We start from the raw sequence: 24,210 nt of genomic DNA on the forward strand, positions 1-24,210 counted from the left end.
GGATTTAAGAGGATGTTAATCCATCCATAAATCCATGCGTGGCCAGCCAGGACACAGAGCTCTAGAGGGCAGAGGGGATCCCAGGAGGTCAACTAGTTCCTTCTTCTCCCCAAACCCATGATCCCTGGTTCCCAAATGCACCTCTCATCTGTGGGTCCAACCCACTGACCTCTCTCCATCCAGCTTTTCCCCCAAAAAGGATCTTAAAGCGCTTTACAACCAGCATTTGTGGGGTCGTTGCTGCCATTGCTGGGGTGGAGCCCAAAACCTGCTCAACACGAGCAAGCAAAGGAGAATGTTCCCAACAGGGAACAGGGCAAACAGGGAAAACACCCAACACACTTCAGTTACTCCTGTAGTTGCTGCCAAATTTGGCGTGGGCACAAAAATCAGCACTTCACAGGAGCCTCAGCGAGGTTTTCAGTGGCCACAAGTTCTGCTGCCCTTGGGGTCCGAGGGCGTCGAGGGATGGGAAAGGGGGAATGGCTCCCAGCTGAGAGAGGGTTGGTTTAGAGTAGATTTGAGGAAGGAATTCTTCCCTGTGAGGGTGGGGAGGCCCTGGAATGGATTTCCCAGAGAAGCCGTGGCTGCCCCTGGATCCCTGGAAGTGTCCAAGGCCAGGCTGGAGCAACCTGGGCTAGTGGAAGGTGTCCCTGCCCATGGCAGGGTGGTGGAACGAGATCACCTTTGAGGTCCCTTCCAACCCAGCCCATTCCATGATCCCACGATTCCAGGAGCCCCCTGGAGCAGGAGTTAATGCCCGTGGGGGATTGGTGAGCGCGGGGCAGCGGCGGCACCGCGGGGCCGAGAGGAGCCGGGGGGATCTTTGGAGGCAGAGACGACCCCAAGAACGTCCCCCAAGACGGGCTAAACTTCCCCCAACCCTTCTCTGTGTCCCCTGCAGGCGTTTGCACTGCACTAGGAACTACATCCACATGCACCTGTTCGTGTCCTTCATGCTGAGGGCCGTGAGCATCTTCGTGAAGGACGCCGTGCTCTACTCGGGCTCGGCCCTGGAGGAGATGGAGAGGATCTCGGAGGAGGACTTGAAATCCATCACTGAGGCACCTCCAGCGGACAAGTCGCAGTTTGTGAGTACCCCCGGAGCAGGTGGCTCTCTGGTCTTCCTGTCTCTGTCCTGGCTGGTCAGCACTTGGCTTTTTTTCAGGGGATTTTCCACCCTGCTCCCCTTCCATGGCCTTGCCCCATCCCTTCCCTCTCCCTCTCAGTCCAGAGGGATTTCCCAACCCCTGAGCTAAGGAAGAGCTGTTCCTCGTGGCTGATGTTTTGATTCCCATCCAAAACTCCTATTTTCAACGCTCCCCTGATGTCTCCTGAATGTTCTGGCTCTGGGAACATTCCTGACTATCCCACCAGTGCTCGTGTTCCGCCGTGTTCTTCTCCCACCACGATCCGCTGGTTTTCCACTGGGAGCTGCTCTCTGGATGCCCCATGGAGGCATCACTGGGCTGGGACATCTGTTCCCCCAAAGTGACAGCCCAGATGTAGCAAAGCCACTGTGCCATGAGAGGGTCTCAGCCCTGACTCCTTCTCCTGAAGAAGAAGGTCACCAGAGGACATCTCACCTCGCTTTCATTTTGGAGCAAACCACAGCCGGTTGTTCCTGTTGGGATTTATTACGGAATCATGGAATGCTTTGGGTTGGGAAAGATTTTAGGGGTCATCCAGTCCCACCCCCTGCCATGGGCAGGGACACCTTCCACTAGACCAGGTTGCTCCAAGCCCCGTCCAACCTGGCTTTGGACACTTCCAGGGATGGGGAATGCACAACTTTTATCACTCCCATATGAAAAAAGGAATTTTAGATGGGAAAAGGGAGATGTCTGCAAGAGAGGGACCTTGGAACCAAAGGATCATTGAGGTTGGAAAAGACCTCCAAGAGCACCGAGTCCAAGCTGTGCCCGATGCCCGCCCGTCACCCAGCCCAGAGGACTGAGTGCCATGATCAGTGGTTCACTGGGGACATCTCTGCTTTCATTGATGGTTGGCTGGGTCAGCAGGGTCAGCACAGGCAGAGGAGTCACCATCCCAAAATAAAAACTGAAGGGAGGTCGCTTGAACTTGTCCCCAAAGGGGAGAGTTGTCCCCCAACTTGTTTGTTCCCTGTGTAGGAAGCTCTGATGGCAGCACCTGCACTGGCTGTGGGCCAGGGGGGGAAAAAGCCCATCTTCATGTGTCAAAGTCTTCCTCAGCTTCTGAAAAGAAAATATCAGCTCTCCTGGTCATTGGTCCCATCACAGATTTTCCAAGATATCCTTGGAATGGGATCTTCTCACTCTCTGCAACCCCCTGAGAGGAGGGGGGAGCTGGGGGGGTTCAGGCTCTGCTCCCAGGGAACAAGGGACAGGAGGAGAGGGAACGACCTCCAGCTGTGCCAGGAGAGGCTCAGGTTGGACATTAGCAGGAATTTCTCCCTGGAAAGGGTGGTCAGGCCTTGGCAGGGGCTGCCCAGGGAGGTTTGGAGTGCCCAGCCCTGGAGGTGTCCCAGGAAGGCCTGGCTGTGGCACTCAGTGCTCTGGGCTGGGGGACAAGGTGGGGATGGGGCACAGGGGGGATCCATGGGCTGGGAGGGCTTTTCCAGCCTCAGCCATTCCGGGATAAACGTCCTGCCTTCACATTTATGAGGCTTCTCAAGCCTTTCACAGCTCCTGCCCCCACCAGGGACCCGCCAGCAACCCCCTGAATCCAATCAGTGCCTGTGGAGTGTCCCACTGTGCACCCAAAGCCATCCCAAATGGAAATCTGGTGTTGTGTTTCCTTCCCATTCCAAGATCCGTCTCATTAACTGGCTGAGAACTCAGCACACTTCAAAACACTCACTTTTTGGGAAGAACCCCAAACGTTTCACTGCATTGTCTTCTGTTTCTCCTTGGGCTCGACTCATTCAGAGGAATAATTGGGATAATAAATGGCATTCTTTGAATATTAGCATTTTAATGGCATCTCCCATTCTTCTGGATTGAAAGGCAAATAAGTGATGAAGGCAACAATTAATGGATTTCTCTTGTTTCCAAGGGAAGTGGGAGCTTTGCAATTATTGCAAATTGATGCTCCCTGTGGGGGGGGATACATGGTGTATTTTTATAAATATAAAATAGAAATACAGGATATAAAATTTACTAGATATAAAACATAAAAATACATAAAAATTATTATTAATCCCACCTGGAAGGGGATTTTTAATTGGTCTTCTATTTTAACTCACTTTGTAAAAGAAAATGTGTCCATATCCTACTGACAGACAAATATATGGATACATGGATATAACATCTGCATATTCATTTGGATTGAGAAGGGATTAGCATAAGAGCCGTGCCAGGATAAAAAAAATCCCTTTTTTGTTTACAAGGTGCATATTATTGACATTTCCTGCCAGTCATTTGTGTTCCTCTCAAAGGAAGGGACACCCTGCAGATGTGATGCTGTTTGGTAGTCACAGGCTTCCCACGAAATCCAACTTCCCAGACTCCAAGAATGTCCCCACTGGCAAGAGGTGGCTTTACATGCCCCTTTGTGCCATTTAACCCCACGTGGCATCAACATTGTCCAACCTTTCTCTGCCAGAGCTGAGACATCTGGAGGGAGGGTGGCTTTGCCCACTCTGCCTCAAGGACTGGCGGGTCACAGTCGGGGTTTTCCTTTAGAAAGCAAAGGATTTCAGCCCAGCGTGGGGTGAGAGCTGAGCTCATTCCACATCAGTGTGTCCTGGAGGTCTCCAGCAGATGTCCCCCCTGGCAGCTCAGCTCTGTTCAGAAGCACCTTGGGATTGGGAGTGAGAACCTCCAGGTTCTGTTTGCTCCTGGAGGCCCAGGCTCCAGAGCCCAGAGCAGCCACTCGGGGGGTCCTCACATCTTCTGAGGACAGACAGGCAGCCCTGGAGGATCCTGGCTTGGACATCCATGGCAGGATGGGGTGACTTGATCCATGAGATCCCTCCATGACCTGAGGATGGGATGAGCTCCGAGCGATGGGACTTGCACCGGGTCACCCAGATGGAGCCAACTCAGCCAACTTTGTCCTCTGACATGGACAAGGGACATGGGGAAAAGAGGAAACACAGCTGACCTACAAGGTGTGTGAGTCCTTCATCACTAGGTTGGCAGAGAGCAGGATCAGGAAATCATCTCTCCACAGGTTCCCTGTCCTCCAACAACTCCCAACTCACCTGCTATTGGAAAAACGAAGTTTGGCTTGGCTGCTTTCTCAGTTGGTCACCCCTTCTGTCCTTGTGATGATTTTTCCCCCTTATAAAAGCCACCAGAATTGCCTGACTTACTTCTCCCTTTCTCCACCTTGTTTCCCACCCCGTGTTGGTTCATTCTGTCTTTGTGGAGAACAGGAATTCCACCCCGCGTTCCTCACGCGCCTTCCTGTCCTTCTGTGCTCGTTGCAGGTGGGCTGTAAAGTAGCTGTTACCTTCTTCCTCTACTTCCTGGCAACCAATTACTACTGGATCCTGGTGGAAGGGCTCTATCTCCACAGCCTCATCTTCATGGCATTTTTCTCAGAGAAGAAATATCTTTGGGGATTCACATTATTTGGCTGGGGTAAGTCGTGGCTGCTCCTCACAGCTCCCCTGGGAGGCAGTTTTTGGAGATGGTCGTGGGTATAAATAAACACAGGAGAAGGGATATTATAAATAAATACAGGATGAGCATCAGAGTCCCCCCGGTGACTCCTGCAAGGACAGGTTTTCCCTCCTGTGAAAGCTTTATCCCTTCTGAAGTATGGGATTTCCACTGTGGCACCTCCAGGGTCTCTGGAAGGATCAGCCCAGGCCTGGAGAGACAGCACATGGAGTCAGGGAATCCCAGGGTTGGGTTGGAAGGGACCTTAAAGACCATTTACTCCCATGGGCTGGGACACCTTCCACTAGCCCAGGTTGCTCCAAGCCCCTTCCAAGCCTTGGACACTTCCAGGGATGGGGCAGCCACAGCTTCTCTGGCAGTGCCTCCCCACCCTCCCATCCTGCCATCCTTCCAGGAGGGCTAAATTTGGCATTTAAGGATTCTCTGAGTTCTCCCCATCTCTTCCCAGCGCTCCAGTCGGGCTGGAGGGGCAGAAAGTTGCCAGAGGCTTTGAGCATCTGCTCCCAGAGCTCTGATTTCCTCCCTCCGCCCTCAGCTGCTTTAAAAAGCTCCCTGAGGTTTCATGGAGCACCGGTGGAAACCTGCAATTTGTGGGGAAGGCTTTTTTCTTTTTTTCCCCCTTCCTTTTCTCTTTCAACTTGGGCATCTTTTCCGTGAGGACTGAGGAAGGGGCGGGATGTGGGTGCGGGAGGAGGCGTTGTGGGCACACACGTTTCAGACAAAAATGTGATTTCTGTTCCCTTCTGGCCTCAGTTTTTGGCTTCCAAGGAGTTATGAGGTGCTGGGAGGCTCAGGACAATAAAACAAGTGCCCACAGTTGTCCCGGAGCCTGTGGAGTGTGAGGGAGCACGGGAAGTGTCTTGGATGATCCCTGAGGACACAATGAAGAGTAATGGGCTGTGGGTCCACACTGGAGCTCCCAGCAGGAAAAATCTGGTCGGGAGGGGGGGGGGGGGGGGTCTGTGGTTGCTCTAAACTGTGTGGCCCAGGCCTGCTTCCCACATTCCAGGTTTAAAATGCACCTGGCCACATCCTGACTGCAGCCTGGGATGAGGTTCGTGTGTGCACCACGCCAGCTCCATCCCAGAGCTGCATTTCTTAGGGAAAAGAGCCGGTGTTTCCAAGCAAGCCAGGTAGTGCAGGATGGAGTTTATGAAGGATTGGAGGTTTCTGGGATTCAGGCCAGCCTGCAGGAGTCTCCCCAGCTTTCCTCCTTCCCAAGTGGGATATGGGGAGAAGCTCCTTCAGTTGGTGATGAGGTCAGAAACTGCTGGTGCTGCCGTAGGATAAGGATGGGAGGTGTAAAAATGAGTCTCAAATTGGGAATCCATCTCTCAGGAAAAGTCTAGACCTGGACAGCTGGAATGTTTAGGGGAAAAGAAAATAAATAAATAGATATTTGACAGGGCTTGGAGCAACCTGGGCTAGTGGAAGGTGCCCAGGGCTTGGAATGAGATGACCTTTAAGGTCCCTTCCAACCCAAACCCTTCTGGGATTCTGTTTTGTGGATGGGGCATTTCCTACCTCAGCTGCTGCGGGACACAGAGGGCTGCAGGTGTCACCTCTTTTTTAAAACAAGTGGACAAACCCCCAAATCAATTAAATTAAATTAAAAAGCAAAAACAAAAACAAAAAAAAAACCAACCAACCAAACAAACAAAAAAAACCCCACAGCAACAAACCAAACCCATCTTCTTCAAGTAAAATTGGCATCTTCAAGTAAAATTTACTTCTCAGAAAATGCCATTGAGCTGTACAGAGCAGAGACTTAAAGAATCGATTCCCCAGAGGGAATTCTGGAAGAGAGGGGAGCAGGAGGAAAATAATGCCATATGTTTCACGAGAAAAACCAACTCTCTGCTGCTCAGAACTCGGCCAGAGGAAAACAGCCCCACAGGCAGGCGCTGCCCTCATTAATTCCCCCAAGCACTGCCAGGGAATAATCATTTTATCAGAGCAACCGCAGAGCCCGGGTCCCACCTGTCACAACACCCACCGTGGATGTGCTTCCAAGAGCTTGAGGCTGCTCCATTTAAATTCCTCTGGAATGAGAACACAGGACCCCTCCGGTGGCATTTGGGCTGCCTGTGTTTGGATTAGCATGATAATGTTCACACACAGTATTGTTTGGATAGTTTTTTGGGCGCTGGGAAGGGGCAAACCAGTCCAGGAGCCACTGGAATCAGTGGAAAAACTCTCCAGCTCCCTGCAGCGGGCATTGGATCCTGCCCACACCACAGCAGGGAAGGGCACAGAGTCAGGGAGAAATAATTATGACGTTCCACGTAGGTACAGAAAAGGTGATTTTTGTCCTAAAAACAATATCATGACAATAAACAGCGTTGGATTCTTCCTGCCTGGAAATCTCCAAGGTGGGAAAGGGGTGCAAAAATCACCCTCCGAGGTGTTATTTCCAGACTACTGAGGAAACTGGGATATTTAGTTGCTCTTTGATGTGAAATCCAAGGATTTCTGTCGGGTCTCTTCAATCCACAACCTCGCTGGCACGAGCAAGCTCAGCTCCATCAAAAGTCCTCATTCCCTTCTTCCCAGGGAGACCCCGATGGCAGAGAGGGACCTGAGAAAATTAAATAAATAGTGACATTCTGGGCAACAATAAATTCCCCAGCAGCTGTTTTGGGAGGGAAGCCCAAGAGCCGTGACCAATAACTGGGAAACCCAAGCTGATCCCACTGGCATTTTTCCTTCACACCGTGGTAATTCCCTGCAGCTGGACCGCACTTGGATTTCAGCTCCAGGGGATTGGAGAAGGTAAATGGGATGGTGTGAGACTGTTAGAGGTGCTCAGGTCCAAAAATCCCGTGTTTATCTAAGCAGGAATCATCCTTCCCTGAGGGAATTTGTACCCAACAGGAGCAGAGGCATCGGAGGGTGTTGTTATCCCTATTTACCATCAGGAATATCAGTGGTGCCAATGCCCTGCCTCCTTTTCCTCTGCCTCAGGTTTTGTTTCTCTGTCAGTGTAACTCCACTTGGGCTCTCAGGTAATTCCTGGAGTTCCATCTTTCCCTTTCTCTGACAAGTTAAACTTCCCACATGAAAAGTCATGGAATGGTGGGACCGCTGAGGTTGGAAAAGCCCTCCAAGATCATTTAATATCAGGCAAACACGACACAGAGGAGTTGATTAAACCCACGCCTTGTTCCTCAGAGGGGGTTTTAAACCCCAGGGAGCTCAGACCAGATTCCCCCCGGGCTTTATCCACAAACCCTCTCCCAGCAGTTGCTGTTCAACCTCCTCCCTCCCTCCCGGCTTGGAGCCATGATTCCAGCCGCCGGGAGACATGGGCACGGGGAAAGGCCCAGAGGAGAGCAGGGGCTGGGGAGAAGCTGCCTGCCCAGCAGCTGCATTGTACACACTGTGTGTGGCACCGGAACGCACAGCGCATGCAATGTGGAGGCTGGGCACGGCACTCACGGCACCGCGGGCACCGGCACACCGGGCTGGGCTGGGGTGGGACTGCCCTCACTGCACCCATCCCACACCCAGCCATCCACCCATCCCACACCCAGCCATCCACCCATCCCACAACCAGCCATCCACCCATCCACCTACCCATCCATCCACCCATCCCACACCCAGCCATCCATCCATCCCACACCCAGCCATCCATCCATCCCACACCCAGCCATCCACCCATCCACCTACCCGTCCATCCACCCGTTCATCCACCCACCCATCCATCCACCCACCCATCCATCCATCCACCCCATCCATTCATCCATGCATCCATCCACCCATCCATCCATCTGTCCATCCATTCATCCACCCATCCATCCACCCATCTATCCATCCATCCATCCATCCACCATCCATCCATCCATCCATCCATCCATCCACCTGTTCATCCACCCATCCATCCATCTGTCCATCCATCCATTCATCCATTCTTCCATCCACCCATCCATTGACCCATCCACCCATCTACCCACCTATCCACCCATCCATCCATCCACCCATTCATCCACCCATCCATTGACCCATCCACCCACCCATCCATCCATCCACCCGTTCATCCACCCACCCATTCATCCACCCATCCACCCACCTATCCATCCACTCAACTATCCATCCATCCATCCATCCATCTACCCATCCATTGACCCATCCACCCATCTACCCACCTATCCATCCATCCATCCATCCACCCATCCACCCACCCATCCATCCATCCATCCACCTGTCCATCCATGCAACCCTCCATCCATCCCTCCATCCATCCACCCCTCCATCCCTCCATCCATCATCCACCCATCCAATTCTCCATCACTGCATCCCTCCATCCTTCCACTCGTCCATCCATCCCTCCATCCATGCCCCGACCCATCCATCCATCCATCCATCCATCCATCCATCCATCCATCCATCCCTCTCTCATTCCACCCATCCATGCATCCATGCATGCATGCATGCATTCATCCATCCACCCACCCACCCCCCCTTCCATCCATCCATCCCTCCATCCATCTATGTAAACCTCCATCCCTCCCTCCATCCATCCCTCCCTCCATCCATCCCCGCCTCTCTCTGCACTCACAGCCCCCAGGAGATCACAGGATTTTTGGAGACTCCTTTCTCTGGCTCAGCCAGATGGATTTATCCATGGATGACTCTCCTGAGCCGCAGCCTCTTGGCTCTCCTGCTGTTTGTGGGGATCTCTGAGGACCTCGGGCCTGACTTTTAATGGTTGTCCCATCAGTGGGAACTGTGAGTGCTCAGCAGGAGGGATTGTCAGTCTTGGGGCATCACACACCAGGAATTTCAAGTGGAGACACCAAGAGATCAGTCATGACCCTCTGGAAACAGAGGAGATGTTGGAGGCAAGGTTTTTGCTCCTTCTGGAGCACAAGTGTGATGAGGAGCAGCTGAGGGAGCTGGGGGGGCTCAGCCTGGAGAAAAGGAGGCTCAGGGGGGACCTTCTGGCTCTGCAAGTCCCTGACAGGAGGGGGGAGAAGAGTGGAATCAGTCTCTGCTCCCAGGGAACAAGGGACAAGAGGAGAGGGAACGGCCTCAGGCTGTGCCAGGGGAGGTTTGGGCTGGATATTGGGAAAATTCCTCCTGGGAAGGGCTGCCCAGCCCTGGCACAGGGATGTGGAGTCCCCATCCCTGGAGGGATTTCAAAGCCCTGTGGATGTGGCACTTGGAGACATGGTCAGTGGTGGCCTTGGCAGTTCTGGGGGATGATTGAACTCCATGATCTTGGAGGTCTTTTCCAGCCTCACCAATTCTGTGATTCCGTGACTTTTCCCATTGAAAGTTTCGCTTGTAAGAGAAAGGGAAAGGCTGAACTAGGAATTACCTGCCAGCCCAACTGTCACACCGACCAAAAAACAAAACACGAGGCAGAGGAAAGGGAGGGAGAGGATTCCAGCCACTTCCTGTAAATTTAAGGACATTTACACTTCAAAAGGGCAAAAAAGAAGAATGATGGAAGGGACACAGAAAGACAAATGTAGCAATAAACCGGGTGCCAGGAATTCACTCCATGGGCTTTGCAGAAAATCTCCAGGATCCTTTTCCTAAATTGCCTGCACAGGGCGAGGCAGCAGCACAATAAATGCACAGAGGGGGATTTTTTAGGGGTAACTCTTCTCTCCTGGGTATTTTGTTGCTGCCTGGACCCTCAAACACAGCACAGGATTAGTGGGAATGGGAACAGTGTCTCTTGTGAAGGGCAGGACAGGTTTGAGGGGAACAAATTCATGTCAAATAAACACAAATCTCTGAAACAATCCATCTTTCAAACATCAATCTTCACTCTAGAAGGTGAATATCCAATATCTCCCAGACAGGCTTGTCAGCCTCTCAACATGAGCACTTTCCCATCGATATAAACGGGAATATCAGCAAAATTAAACACATTTAAGCCTCTGGTTGCTCAGTCTGGATTGTGCAACTATTTTTCATTGATAAGTGAATAAGAGTGAGGAGGAAAGAGATGGTGCCTGTTCCATGAAATCCTCACCTTCCCAAGCCCTCAGCTCCCCACATTCCCAGTGCAGGGGTCGGGTATTTTCCCTGCAGTGCCCCCAATCCCAGGGATTGCTGAGCAGGGTGCATTCCTTATAAATGTGGCTTTGTAGGCAGAGCTGGGCCTGAGTGGGGCCCTGTGTTTAATTATTTATGCTTTCTTATATTACTGCTGCCTTTGGAGGTGCCAGCCCAGAGAAGGCCCCCGTTGTCCCCACGAGGAGCAGACAGACATCCCCTGCTCCACCCCCGGCCCAGGAAAGCGCCCGTGGTCAGGAAAGCCTTTAAGCACCCTAATGAGACTTAAGTGCATGCTGAAAGTTAAGCCTGGCCTTATTCCTGCCCAGCCCCAAGGAGCTTAGGCTGTGAACAGCATATTTACAGTCCCCGGTGATAAATGTCGCCTTTATTTATTTTTTAATATTTTATTTTTTTTATTTTTTTTTTGCACCTGAAAGGGCCTGTTCTTCCCGATTTGTGGAAGCTACTGTGGATTCGCTCCTGCCTTTTAAGGGAAGCCAGTAGGGGACTCAGTTGTACAAATAACTGGACCCTATAAAAATAAATAGAAGATTGCATTTGGATATTGGGGGATTTTTTTTCTCGAGGAGGATGATGCCCCAGTGTAGCTGTCCTGAACTGAGGGTGGTTCATTTGGGAGCAAACCTTTGGCTGCAGCATTTTGGGAGCGTTGCCCTAAATTTGAGCATTTCTGGGCTTCAGGCAGCAAGTCTGGCACACTTAACAGAGCTTCTCACCCATCCAGCCCTGAGTTGGAAGAAATGGGCTGAGCCTGACTCCAGATCCCCCTCTCACTGCTGGCAAGGAAGGGAGAAAATGCCTTGGGGAAGAGGTGCTGCACAAAGCCATTGGAATCATAGAATCCCAGAATGGGTTGGGTTGGAAGAGACCTTAAAGATCATTGAGTTCCCACCCCCTGCCATGGGCAGGGACACCTCCCACTAGCCCAGGTTGCTCCAACCTGGCCTTGGACACTTCCAGGGATCCAGAGGCAGCCACAGCTTCTCTGGGAATTCAATTCCAGTCCCTCCCCACCCTTACAGCCAATGATTCCTTCCCAATATCCCATCTAAATTTATCCTCCTTCTGTTTGAAGCCATTCCCTGTGTCCTGTCCCTCCATCCCTTGTCCCCAGTCCCTCTCCAGCTCTCCTGGAGCCCCTTAGGCCCTGCAAGGGGCTCTCAGCTCTCCCTGGAGCCTTCTCTTCTCCAGGGGAACCCCCCCAGCTCTCCCAGCCTGTGTCCATAGGAGAATTCTCTGCTTCCAGTGGAATGAGTGGGACAAAACAGGTCTCAGTCCCTCCTTCAGGCACTGGAGGCCGCGTGTCTGGAAAGCAGTGACAGAGGAAAAGCACAGCAGGACCTGAGGATTTATCCTGTCAAATCCATGACCCATTTCAGGCCCAGAGCAGCTGTTTCTCTCCCAAACATCCATCAGGAGGCAGGTTCAGCCTGGATCACTCCTGGCCAGCAGGTTGGAAAAGCAAAGTGTCGTGTTTTGCAAGGCAGGAGGGTTCAGTGAGGTGGACGTGTCCAAACCATGGCATTTACCTTCCAGAAATCCTTCCCTGCCACTGGCTGTTCACCATGTGGGCTACAGGACAGGGCTGGGATGGAGATCAAGGAACCACAGAATCGTTTAGCTTGGAAAGGACCTTTAAGACCATCCAGTCCAACCACCCCCAGCACTGCCAAGGCCACCACTGACCATGTCCCCAGGTGCCACATCCACAGGGCTTTTAAACCCTCCAGGGATGGGGACTCCCCCTGGGCAGCTGTGCCAGGGCTGGGCAGCCCTTCCCAGGAGGAATTTTCCCAATATCCAGCCTGACCCTCCCCTGGCACAGCCTGAGGCCGTTCCCTCTCCTCCTGTCCCTTGTTCCCTGGGAGCAGAGCCCAACTCCCCCCGGCTCCCCCCTCCTGTCAGGGAGTTGCAGAGCCAGAGGGTCCCCCCTGAGCCTCCTTTTCTCCAGGCTGAGCCCCCCCAGCTCCCTCAGCTGCTCCAACCCCTTCCCAGCTCCATTCCCTTCCCTTCACACACTCCAGCTCCTCCATGTCCTTCTTGATATGAGGGATTCAAAACTGAGGATGTTCCTCAGTGCTGACCCCTCATCTCACACCAGACCTTATTTAGTCCACTCTGCACCATTCCCACTTCCAAGGCATCTTCCCTGGCTACAGAAGACAGTGAGGACAAGACACAGAATTCCCAAACTCTTCCTTCTCACACCAGACACCCCCTTGGCAGATTGTCCTTCTCCTCTTGAGGGGCCCAAAACTGAACCAGATCAGATCTTAGATAGGAGAGATGAGCCTTTCCCAGCCTGAATATTGGAAAACTGCTCCTGTGCCCTTCCTCTACCCCCCTCCACCCGGATTTTTGGAGTCAAATCCCCCTTTCTGACCCCTGCCCTGTGTTCCTTGCAGGCCTCCCAGCTGTATTTGTCACAGCGTGGGCCAGCGTGAGAGCCACTCTCGCCGACACAGAGTAAGTCCCGCTGGGTTTTCTGCTCTTCCTTTCACTTCTGAAGCTTCTGTGGGGCTCGTGGGCGAATTCCAAGGGAAAAAGGAACCAGGCAAAGCCAGAAGTCAGCTGTGGAGTTATGGAACTCTTGAGGGAGGGGTGTGGGGGGGTTGTTATGGCAAGGGAGGATAAGGGTTCCTGACTTTCCCTTGGTTCTCTGTGATTTGCCATGGAATGGGAACACCTGCAGCTGTTATCCCGGGGGATAAGAGGGATCATTTCCCAGCTAGGCAGGGACAAGGTTCTTTGGAGTCCTGAATGAACAGGAAGGGATTTGGGACACGGCAGGTTCAGCACGGCCAAAGGAGGGTTGGTGCTGGGGAGGGGGTGAAGGTGGAACTCCTCCACACAGGACAGGTGGATCCCAGAATCCCAGAATCTTTGGGTTGGGAGGGACCTTAAAGCTCATCCAGTTCCACCCTCTGCCATGGGCAGGGACACCTCCCACTATCCCAGGCCCCATCCAACCCAGCCTTCCCCCCCTAAAGCCCAGGTCTGACCACACAGCAGGTTCCATCTGCCCCCAGGAGCATGGGGGTCCCCAGGAAAACATCCCAAATGGCTTTGCCTGGGAAGACTCTGCTTTCCAAACGGGATTTCAGCTCCAGGTTTGGAAGGATGGGTTAGCAGAGCTGCTGAAGGGCGTGGAATCATTCCAAGGGGTTATCAGAGGGTGGTGGTTGGGGTTGGAAGGGATCTTTAAAGGGCATCCAGTCCAAGCCCCCTGCCAGGAGCAGGGACACAGCAGGGACACAGCAGGGATCCAGGACCCAAGGGGCCTACAAGGAAGCTGGAGAGGAACTTCATCAGGAACTGTAGTGACAGGACAAGAGGGAGTGGCTTCAAAGACACAGAGTATGTTTAGATTAGAGTTTAAGGAGGAATTCCTGGCTGGGAGGGTGGGGAGGCCCTGGCACAGGATTCCCAGAGAAGCTGTGGCTGCCCCTGGATCCCTGGAAGTGTCCAAGGCCAGGTTGGAGCAACCTGAGCTAGTGGAAGGTGTCCCTGCCCATGGCAGGGGGTGGAACTCAATGATCTTTAGTGTCCCTTCCAACCCAAACCATTCTGGGATTCCATGTTCCTAAGTCATGAGCCAGGAAAGGGGGATTACTCCAGGTTTTTTCCTGGTAAGGAGGTGAAGAAGAAGTGGAAAAGGGTTGGTTCCTGCCTGGAGGGGGCAGGTCTTCCTGACTGTGGAAAGGAAGGGAGAGCACAAACCACCCCTGCCATGGCTTTGGAGCAGGAGAAGGGCCATTCCAGACCCACCCAGGTCCTTCCACCACACCAGGCTCTGGAGGAAGCCACCCTGCCAGGGGGGATTTCTCCCAGGAGCCACTGGATCCGTTGCCCTCCATCCCCTCTGATTTCCTGACGGAACATCCATCTCTCCTCAGGTGTTGGGACTTGAGTGCTGGCAATTTAAAATGGATTATTCAGGTGCCCATCCTGGCAGCTATCGTGGTGAGTACCCACTCCTGGCAGGAGAGGCAGTGCCTGTGGTGGGATGGGAAGAGCTGAGCCAGGATTCCCTACTCCAATAATTAATAACAATCTACCCTTAATAATGTGGGGTCTTTATATATCTAATTTAAGGGCCTTATTTTTTGACCTGCCTGGAAGTTTGACAGTTTGACAGCACAGGGCTTTGAGAGACTTCAAGTTTTGCTCAGGAGAGAAAAATCCCACCTTTCTGACCCTAAAATCCAACATTCAAACCAGTATTTCCAACCCATACCATACTGGGAGCTCTCAGGGGTCATTCTGACCACCAGTGGGAAGAACTGGAATCTGGGGTCTGGAGCTGGAGCAAATCTTTTCTCCAGGAGTGTTTCAGTGTCACCAAATTGTTCCAGACTCATCTTGCTGAGCTGATGAAAAGCTTGGGAAGCCTCCGAGGCGGGGAGGGAAGTTAAACCATCCCAGCTGTGGGGGGGTTATTCCAACCCCTCCCAGGAGCCAGAGGGGACAGAAAGGATGCAGGGATGTTCTCCAGACCCAGGGCTGAGCTCTCCAAAGCCAGAGAGCTCGTTATAAAATGAGATTATCCCCACAAGGGGAATCCAGGGGTGGTTTTGTGTTTGCCTGAGCAGTCTCCCAATGGGGTGGAGAACCTGCTTTCCCAGATTTCCTTTATTCCCCTGGAATTGAGGTGAGTGAGGTGTTTGGGGCTTTGGGGGGTGGGGCTCAATTTCTCCCCTTTGCTGGAAATTCTCCCCGATTTCTTCTGCACCTTGGAAGGAAAGGATCCCCCCCAGCCCACTGCGTGGTCACCAGGAATGAAACAGTGGGATGGAGAAGCAGGTTCAGATGGTTCCAGGGGATGAATTCCAGCAACCCCCTCGCATTTCATGTGAAGCCCAATTAGCAGAGCAGAAAGAGCCCCATTGAGGCTGAGCCCTGTGCAAACTGCAGGAGGCTGTTTGCAAAGGCAGCCATTGATCCTGCAAACAGATTCTGTGGCTTGTTTCTGGTTGACTTCTGTGGGTTCACATTGTTCACTTGGCTGCTTTCTCCGTTCCCTCACTGGCTGCTCACATGTTGCTGCACTAAGTTGTGCATTTTCTGGATGTGCTTGCAGAGAATTTGGAGGTTGAGGGGCTTAAAATCCTTCTCTCCTCTCCTGACTTTGATGTTATTCCGCTGCCTGGATTTCTTTTAAGATTTAGCACAGTTCAGGAAATCAGGGGAGTTTCCCTTCTAATTGTGGTGAGTTTGGACATCTTTGATTTAGCCAGAACAAGATCTCACTTTGGAGCTTTTTGAAGCCAAAAACACTCATATGAGAAATAAATCCTGCTGGGGGTTTTATTCCCTTTGGGATTGGTTTCCAATGGAAAGGAATTATCTGTTCCCAGGCTCTGCCTGGGGGTCTGTCCATCCCTCCCTCACAACTCCCATGCCAGGCACTAAATCCCAACCAAAGGGAACTCTGGGTGTTAAATTCCCACAAAATGGTCAAACAGATACAGGAGAGAAATTTTCCTGGTGGCCCTTCAAGGGAAAGGGTGTGGCAGGAGCTTCCTCCCTTTTTTCCAGAGGGGAATTCGTCAAAAATGAACTTGCACCTCGTTAAAGGCGAAGGAATCCAACCCCAGGAGACAAAGCCATGGCAAAACCAGGCCCTGCTGATTCAGCAGCTCAGGGAACTCCTTGTAACAGCGAGGATAATTATCCATTGGAACGACTTCCCAAGGGCTGTGGTGGGATCTCCGTCACGGAAACCCCGGGAGAGCCAGATCTGCTCTGAAAACAGGGAGGTCTCCTGGGCTGGGCTGTGCCAGAGATCAAACCAGAGGGTGACAAATGGTCCCTCCTGGCACGAAATTCCAAGCCTGTGTGGTTGTTTGGTTCCTTGAAACGCTGCTCTGGGGGCATCTGGGAGGTCAAATGACTGCTGGGAGCTTCCAGAGGAATTCCCAGGCCCAGGAACACGGATGTGCCTGGTGCAGTCCCACAGTGGGGCTGCATCAGTGCCATGAAGGGGGCTGGCTGGGCCAGCTGTAGGTGGAATCCAGGGCAACCAGCCCCTGAAGAGCTCCAAAAACCCGAAAATCTCTGCAATGTCAACCTGGTTTTCGTCTCCTTTAAGGAGCCAGGAGATGTTTTGCCATTCAATTTTGCCATGTGAGCCACCAGGAGGCTGGAGGGCAAGGTTGGATTCCCAGGGTCATTAAGGCTGGAGAAGTTCTCTGAGGTTGAGCCCAACCATTCCCAGCACTGCCAAGGCCACCACTGAGCACGTCCCCAAGTGCCACATCCACAGGGCTCTTAAATCCCTCCGGGGACGGGGATCCCACCACTTCCCTGAGCAGCTGTTCCAAGGTGTGACCATCTGGATCAGCTTGGTTGGGCAGTTAACCACGAGCTGGGGGTCATAGGTGTGTCTCCCAGCATCAGAAGCAGATATTCCTCCCTGGTTGTCCTGGTGTGACCCACACCCAGCCCCTCTCCAGGGAAGAGCCGGGAGTGAAGCCCAGCAGAGGTTTGACAGTCCCATTGCTCTTGATCTGTCACCTCCACTCAGGTCCACTCTGTGTCTCCATCACGGTGCATTTGGCTTGTTCTCCTTTCATTTTCCACCTGGAAACATGGAAAGGCATCCTGCTAATGCTCCTGGTGTCCTGGGAAGGTTTGAATCTCAGCCGGGCTGCGAGAGAAAATTATAACTTCATTTGGGTCTTTTCCCAGGAATTGTGCAGTTTCCAGGTGCCTGCGGGGCTGGCTGGCTCAGATTTGGGGGTTTTCCATGTGAGGTGTCCTCCCCTTGTCAGAGAAAGCCGTTCCTTTCTCTCTCCCAGGGGTAAACCCTGATAAAATCCCACCAAACGGGTCATTCCCGGGAAGCTGCAGGAGGAGCTTCCTCCACAGCCATTGCCTTGACTCCCCCGAGGGGAATGAACCAACTAAACTCTGCCACCACCTGGATGTGTGTTTTTTAACAGCTCTCCTTTCTTTGTTGTTGTTTTCTTTTTTTTTTTTTTTTTTTTTGTCCTTGCAGGTAAATTTTATTCTTTTTATCAATATTATCAGAGTCCTCGCCACCAAACTACGGGAGACGAACGCGGGGAGGTGCGACTCGAGACAACAGTACAGGTGGGTCCCGAGGCCTCTCCACTGCAAAATCCATGCTGGAAATGGATTCATTAACTAATTAACTAATTAACTGACACTATTGACATTTGCCAAGCTTGTTTCCCTGGGGGGAAAAAAGTGGGATCTGGCCATACAGTGTAAGAGGAATGTGAATTTTAGAGTTGATTGTCCGTATTTTCCTTTAAGTAAACTAATTTTCCTTTAAGTAAATTAATTTTCCCTATTTCCCCTTTGCACACACCCTCTGTCTGCTTCCCTGTGCAGTTACTGTGGTTCAGCAACTGGGGGTTATAATTCAGATTTGTGGCTGATATTTCTCAGGAGTTTTTGCAGAATGCAATTCCTCAATCAGATTTAGTGGTTTTGCTGATATTTTCAGAGGATTTATTTTTTTTTTTTTTGCTAAAGATGCATTTTTAGTGTCAAGACTTTATTTAGCGACCAAATGGGGGGTTGATTTTTTTTTTTTGTCACCTCTCAAATAAAGAAAAGAGAAAGATCATGCATTAACATTTTCTGGGATGTTCTTAGAGTCTTGATGCGTTATTTTTCCCCGAGCTTGTTGGGAAAACTCTCATCTGGCACGCTGTGAACAAAAAGAGACTGGAATATTTTGTGAGGGTAATTCTGTCACCTCCACAGACTGATTCTGTGGTGTACATGTGGCTGTCCAACCTCTGGCTACACCTTTAATTGAGGAAAAGTGTAGCTACAAAGTTAAATTTTAGAAGGTGGTGGGAGCATATCAACCTGGCCAAGCATCTGTACTGCTGTCAAACTTGGGTTGGAATCCACACCAGCAAAGGCAGTTCCATCCATGGTTCCCTACAAAAGTAACCTGTGTCAGCTGCACTTTTTGGGGCGAGGACAAAGCCCTCATTTCACCCCCCTGGCTTCAGAGGGAGCCCGGGCTGAGCAGTTCCCAGGGGCTGCAGCCACCTCAAACAGGGTGGGGAGGATTTTGTCTCCCCAGTCTGGTGCTGCAGAACGAGTCAACAGTTTAAACATCTCCTCAGCCCTTCCAGCCCTACCTGGAGGACCTGCCTCGTAGGTTAGAGAGGAATTCAAGCTCTTCAGCCGGTGTAGAAGTGACTGTGCTGCTCTTGAGCCACGAGTGCAGAAATTAAAGCCTTTTTTGTGTTGTTGAAGCCCCTAAAACGTGTATCCGTTGCCTCATTTCCATTTATTTCCCTCCTGTGCTTTGTGAAATTTGGTCTGTCTGTTAAATCTGCCCTTCAGCGGGGGTTTGGTGCCTTTGCTGAGATGACCAAGACATTCCTCCCTCTTTCCTGGCATTCCCTGGTTTGTTGTGTTGTGTTTTCCCGTGTTCCGCCAGCTCTTCTCTCCTGATAATTCGGGTTATTTGCGGCGTGGTCAAAACCAGACGGAACAAACAGATTGCTGAGACGCCTCTGGTGCTTGAGAGCTCCCAGGGCTTCCCAGAACATCCAGGACTGACCAACATGACCCATGGAAAGGGGGGAGAGCAGAGTGATGGGGGCTGCAAACCATGAGCTCGTTGCCGCCGCCTCCCCCTCCGAACCCCCCCCTGTTTCCTTGGAGGCAGGAAAGGACATTTTGGCAGGAAAACACCTCTCCATTTTTTTATTTTTTTTTTTTGCTGCCCTGTCAGGGCTCTGATTTATCTGTTTATTTACTTCTCCCTGGCTGAAAGTTGCTGTTAATCATGGTTTGGATGGGGCTTTCTCCTTCGGAAGTGTCCTGTTCCCTCAGGGGTTTGCAGCTGCTGGACAGAGGCCCTACCAGCCCTTTCTGGGGGGAGGGTTTGCCCCTGTCAAGAATTGCTGCTCCTGGTGACCTGCTGGAACTCTTGGCAGAGGGTTTAACCCTTCAATTAATGTCCCTGATTCCCCAAGGAGCAAACCCAGCCAAGTGTTGGGTTGTGTGGAGCCTCCCCCCAGCCCCCAGCACGTGCTGAGATTCAGCTGCTTCTTTAGCAGGAGGTTTTCCAAGTGATCTTGCAGCCCAGAGCACCTCCTGAGGGTGTCCACCTTCCAACCCCACAGGGCACTGTCCTCTGCCCCCAGATAGCTGGAATAACTCTGCTCCCAAATGCACTTCCCTCTCCCCCAGCCCTCCCTCTGACCCAGGGGGGATGTCCATGGTGTGCCTCAACAAGCAGGAAAATTGGGATTGGAGGTGCCCTCTGGAGATCATCCAGTCCAACCCTCCCTGCTCAACCTCCTGCAGGTTGTGTAGGACCATGTCCAGGTGTAAAATGAAGGAGAACATCGTTTATGGACAAGGATTTGTTGCCAGTCAGGGGCTGAGGAAAAGGAGATCATCCTTTATGGACAAGAATTTGATGCCAGTCAGGGGCTTAGGTGAAGGAGAACATCCTTTATGGACAAGGATTTGATGCCAGAGGCTGAGGTGAAGGAAAACATCCTTTAGGAAAACATCCTTTATGGACCAGAATTTGATGCCAGTCAGGGGCTGAGGAAAAGGAGAACATCATTTAGGGACAAGGATTTGATGCCAGAGGCTGAGGTGAAGGAAAACATCCTTTAGGGACCAGAATTTGATGCCAGTCAGGGGCTGAGGAAAAGGAGAACATCCTTTAGGGACAAGGATTTGAAGCCAGTCAGGGCTGAGGGCTGGAAGAGCAGCAAACATTCCTTTCCAGCCACCCTCCCCCCCTCCACCCATGATCCTGGAGACAGCCTGAGGCTGGAAAAGACCCTTCTGTGCCTTCTCCTTCAGCAGCATCCCCTGGGAGGGGGTTGAGGTGGCCCATCAGGACAGGGGTTGTCTCACAAGCCATAAGAGAAGGAACAGCTTGAAATTCCAGGTGGCCCCAATTCCCGTGGGAACAGGAGCTGTCCAAGCCTAACCAGGGCTCCTGTTCCCCCCCTCCACTAATCCCCTCTCTTTCCCTGTGCCCACAGGAAGCTGCTGAAATCTACCCTCGTCCTTATGCCTCTGTTTGGAGTTCACTATATTGTTTTCATGGCTATGCCATACACAGACGTGTCAGGGATTCTTTGGCAAGTTCAAATGCACTATGAAATGCTGTTCAACTCTTTCCAGGTACTGGCACTGGGGAATTATGGGGGGAAACCACGAGGATTTCAATGGGGAGAAGGGGAAAATGGGAGTGCAAGTTGCCTCTGGAAGCAGGGCTGTTTTTACAATACACAGTGATTGACAGTATTTGAATAGATATAATTCTATAACATAAATATTATAATCATCTTTATAATAGAAAGATTATAAAATATTTGAAAACATTTTCTCTTTTCAAAGCACGATATTTATGTTATTTGTATTTATAAAGGCCAACAAAAAAAATGGTCCTGTTGAAAGGTGACTTTGTCCCACAGAATAAACCCCTTTAGACCCAGGTGAGACACGAGCTGGTGGAGATCCACAGAGATGTTGTTTTAAATTACCTTCCAATTTTCCTGCCCCAAGTTGTCTTTCAGTGCTGAGTGGATTCCTCAGTTCTTGGAAAAAAAGGGAGGTTTAGTTTTAGGAATGGTCCTATGGAAGACACAGCAGCAGGAATTAGCAACTCTGCAAGAGAGCAGTGTCTGGTCACCACTGAGAGGTTGAGTTTTGGCTCTCCTGTGGTCGTGGGTGACCAGAGTGGATGATGAAGGGTGGACAGAGGGTCCAGAGAAATTGGCAGGGAGTTGGAGCCCAAACCTGCATTCCTGCACTTCCACAGTTCCTGTTGGATGGGATAAAACACTCAGCAGGAGCTGGGGGAAGTGTTGGCCAACACAAAGGTGTGGGGGGTTTGCTCCCAGCTGGATTCCTTCGCTGGTCTCACTCAGCCAGTTCTGCTCCAGTCACAGCCAGAGCTGGCAAAGGCCCCTCGGGACCATCTTCCACCCTCCCTCCCACCCTCCAGGAGCATCAGCCATACATAAAACACTGGGAATTACATCCAGGAAGTTCCTAAACACCTTCAGCGAGGCAGAACTCCCCATGTTCCCAGCCCCCCCCCCCCCATCCCAGAAGCCCTGCAGAAGATCCAAAAATAGCCCTGCTCACTAAACCATGGCCCAGAGGGTCACGGGGTCCCAGGAGGGGTCCAGCCAGGAGGGACCACAGTGGGGCATCTGGTGCCACCTCCCTGCCCCAGCAGGGCCATCCCAGAGCACATGGCACAGGAGCGTGTCCTGATGGTTCTGGAATATCCCCAGGGAGGAGACTCCACCCCCTGCCTGGACAATCTGTTCAGTGCTCGGTCACCGCACAGGAACAAGTTCTTCCTCGTGTCCAGGTGGAACTTCCCGGGCATCGGTTCCTGCCCGTTCCTCCTGTGCCATTGCTGGGCCCCCCCGAGCAGAGCCTGGTCCATCCTCTGCCCCCTCCCTGCGGCCCCTGACGGACACTGGGGAGGGCCCCCTCTCAGTGTCCCCCCTGGAGGCTGAACAGCCCCAGCTCCCTCAGCCTGTCCTGGTCACAGAGATGCTCCATCCCTTCAGCACCTCCACAGGAGAATCATCTTCCAGGAGCTCCATGTCCCTGCTGTGCTGAGGAGCCCAAACTGGGCACAGCATCCAGATGGGCCTCCCCAGGGCTGAGCAGAGGGGCAGGATCCCCTCCCTGACCTGCTGGGAACGCTCTTCCCAATGCACCCCACCCCTATGCCCCGTGTCCTCCCTGTCCCCCAGGACCCCCAGGTCTACTGTGCCAATTTTACACAGCAAATGCTGAGTGTTGCTCCTTCCAGAGGAACCTGGGGGTGAAAAGAGCAGGAAAGAGAAGCTCCCACGCAGCCAAATCCCCACTAACACGTTGGTTTTTCTTCCTTTCAGGGATTTTTTGTTGCCATCATATACTGTTTTTGCAATGGAGAGGTAAGTCACCAACATCCTCGGGATTCCCCTCCCCTTTTAGGACAGTTCCACACACAGGTGGATGAACATCAGCACCTCCTCACTCCTTAGAGTGCCCCAGCCCTGTTTGGCACTCCAAGGTCTCTCAGTCCCCACTTTTGTTGGTCTGAGACACCCAGGTCAATATGTCCCCCAAAATGACCTGCTGGAAGTACCTAAAGGAGATCAAAATGTGGGGGTTTTATCATTTCCCAGCACCAGGGCTGGTTAGTGCTGCTTAAGTTCAGCTCTGTGGCAGGAAGAAAAGTGGATTGATGGAGTAGCTGCCTGACCAGAAAACTCTTTGGATTGTCCAGGGCCTTTTGACCCTTTTTTTTTTTTCCTATTTCCAGAGCAATATCCTTTGATTTCTTCATTTCCATTAATTCCCTCCATTGCTGCAGATTAAGGAACTAGATGGGAAAGGACTTTCACGGACTGGCATAAAGCTGGTTTGTCCTAAATTTGGAGATTTTAAGGGGAAACGTCAAATCTGAAACGTCAAACTTCAAATCTGAAGATTAAAACAAGGCAAAATCTGTACCATGAGGGGGATTCATCTCATCCCAGCTTTAGCCATCTGGTTTAGATTCAGTCTAAAGTAGTCTCAGTCTACAGTAATAGATTAATTCTAAAATAGTTGACTCCTTCCTAGAGGAATTTCTGGGCACTCAGGTGCCTCTGGAGGTTGTTCATCCCATTTTTCCCTGATTTCATGGTACGTGAGGGGATTCTCTCCTGGGTTTGCTCTTGGATGGAGTTCACCCCCATTTTCAGCCAGATGTTTCCAGCCACTCAAGCTTCCCAGCGCCAAATATTCCACGTGGAAAGGGGAGATTTAAGGTGAATTTGCTGTTCTTTCCAATCCCGTAGAATCACTGACTCTCCTGAGCTGGAAGGGACCCACAAGGATCATCAAAGCCCAACTCCCCCCGGAGTTTCCCATTCCCTCCTTCCTGCCCCTCTCTCCTCCCTCTCACGCTTGTTTTTTCCCTGCCTTTTTCCCCAGGTCCAAGCAGAAATCAAGAAGTCATGGAGCAGGTGGACTTTAGCCCTTGACTTTAAAAGGAAAGCACGGAGTGGGAGCACAACCTACAGTTACGGACCAATGGTGTCCCACACCAGCATCACAAATGTAGCCACAAGAGGAGCTCTTGCCCTCCATCTCAACACGAGACTTATCCCAGGGACCCTCAACGGACACCGGAATTTGCCAGGTTACGTGAAGAACGGCTCCATTTCCGAGAATTCCATGCCCTCCTCCGGGCCGGAGCAGTACAACAAGGACGAGGAATATCTCAACGGCTCCGGCCTTTACGACGGGGACAGACCCACGGCGCTCGTGGAGGAGGAGAGGGAGACAGTGATGTAAAGGGAGGAGGGGGAAAACAAGCAAAAAAAGGAAGCCAAAGGATGGAAAAGGTTCCTGGAGAGCATTTAGTGGGCGACGGAACACCGGGCCGCGCGTGGAATGCCGAGGGTTTCCATGGAGTTTCCCCGTTCTGTGGAACCGGAGGTTAAGTTATGTGGGAAAAACAAGCGGGGCCACCAAGGTGGATCCCAGCCCTGGACGCAGTGATCCACGTGTCCCTGGTGTTCCCGGGACCACAGAGACACCGGGA

General features: G+C 51.9%; 1 protein-coding gene across 1 annotated transcript in view; it reads left to right on the forward strand.

Annotated features, from left to right (window-relative positions):
- PTH1R (parathyroid hormone 1 receptor) overlaps positions 1 to 23,999 on the forward strand; it is a 100,193-nt gene extending 76,194 nt beyond the window's left edge. The window contains exons 7-14 of the mRNA XM_064639894.1: positions 905 to 1,091; positions 4,415 to 4,568; positions 13,049 to 13,109; positions 14,540 to 14,606; positions 17,644 to 17,738; positions 20,648 to 20,789; positions 22,529 to 22,570; positions 23,598 to 23,999. Of these exons, the coding sequence (XP_064495964.1) occupies positions 905 to 1,091; positions 4,415 to 4,568; positions 13,049 to 13,109; positions 14,540 to 14,606; positions 17,644 to 17,738; positions 20,648 to 20,789; positions 22,529 to 22,570; positions 23,598 to 23,960 (1,111 nt within the window). The 3' untranslated portion in view covers positions 23,961 to 23,999. The remainder of the gene's footprint in view (positions 1 to 904; positions 1,092 to 4,414; positions 4,569 to 13,048; positions 13,110 to 14,539; positions 14,607 to 17,643; positions 17,739 to 20,647; positions 20,790 to 22,528; positions 22,571 to 23,597) is intronic.
- Positions 24,000 to 24,210: the final 211 nt, after the last annotated feature.

The sequence above is a fragment of the Pseudopipra pipra genome, chromosome 1, assembly GCF_036250125.1.
Source record: "Pseudopipra pipra isolate bDixPip1 chromosome 1, bDixPip1.hap1, whole genome shotgun sequence".
In the NCBI taxonomy this organism is placed as follows: domain Eukaryota; kingdom Metazoa; phylum Chordata; class Aves; order Passeriformes; family Pipridae; genus Pseudopipra; species Pseudopipra pipra.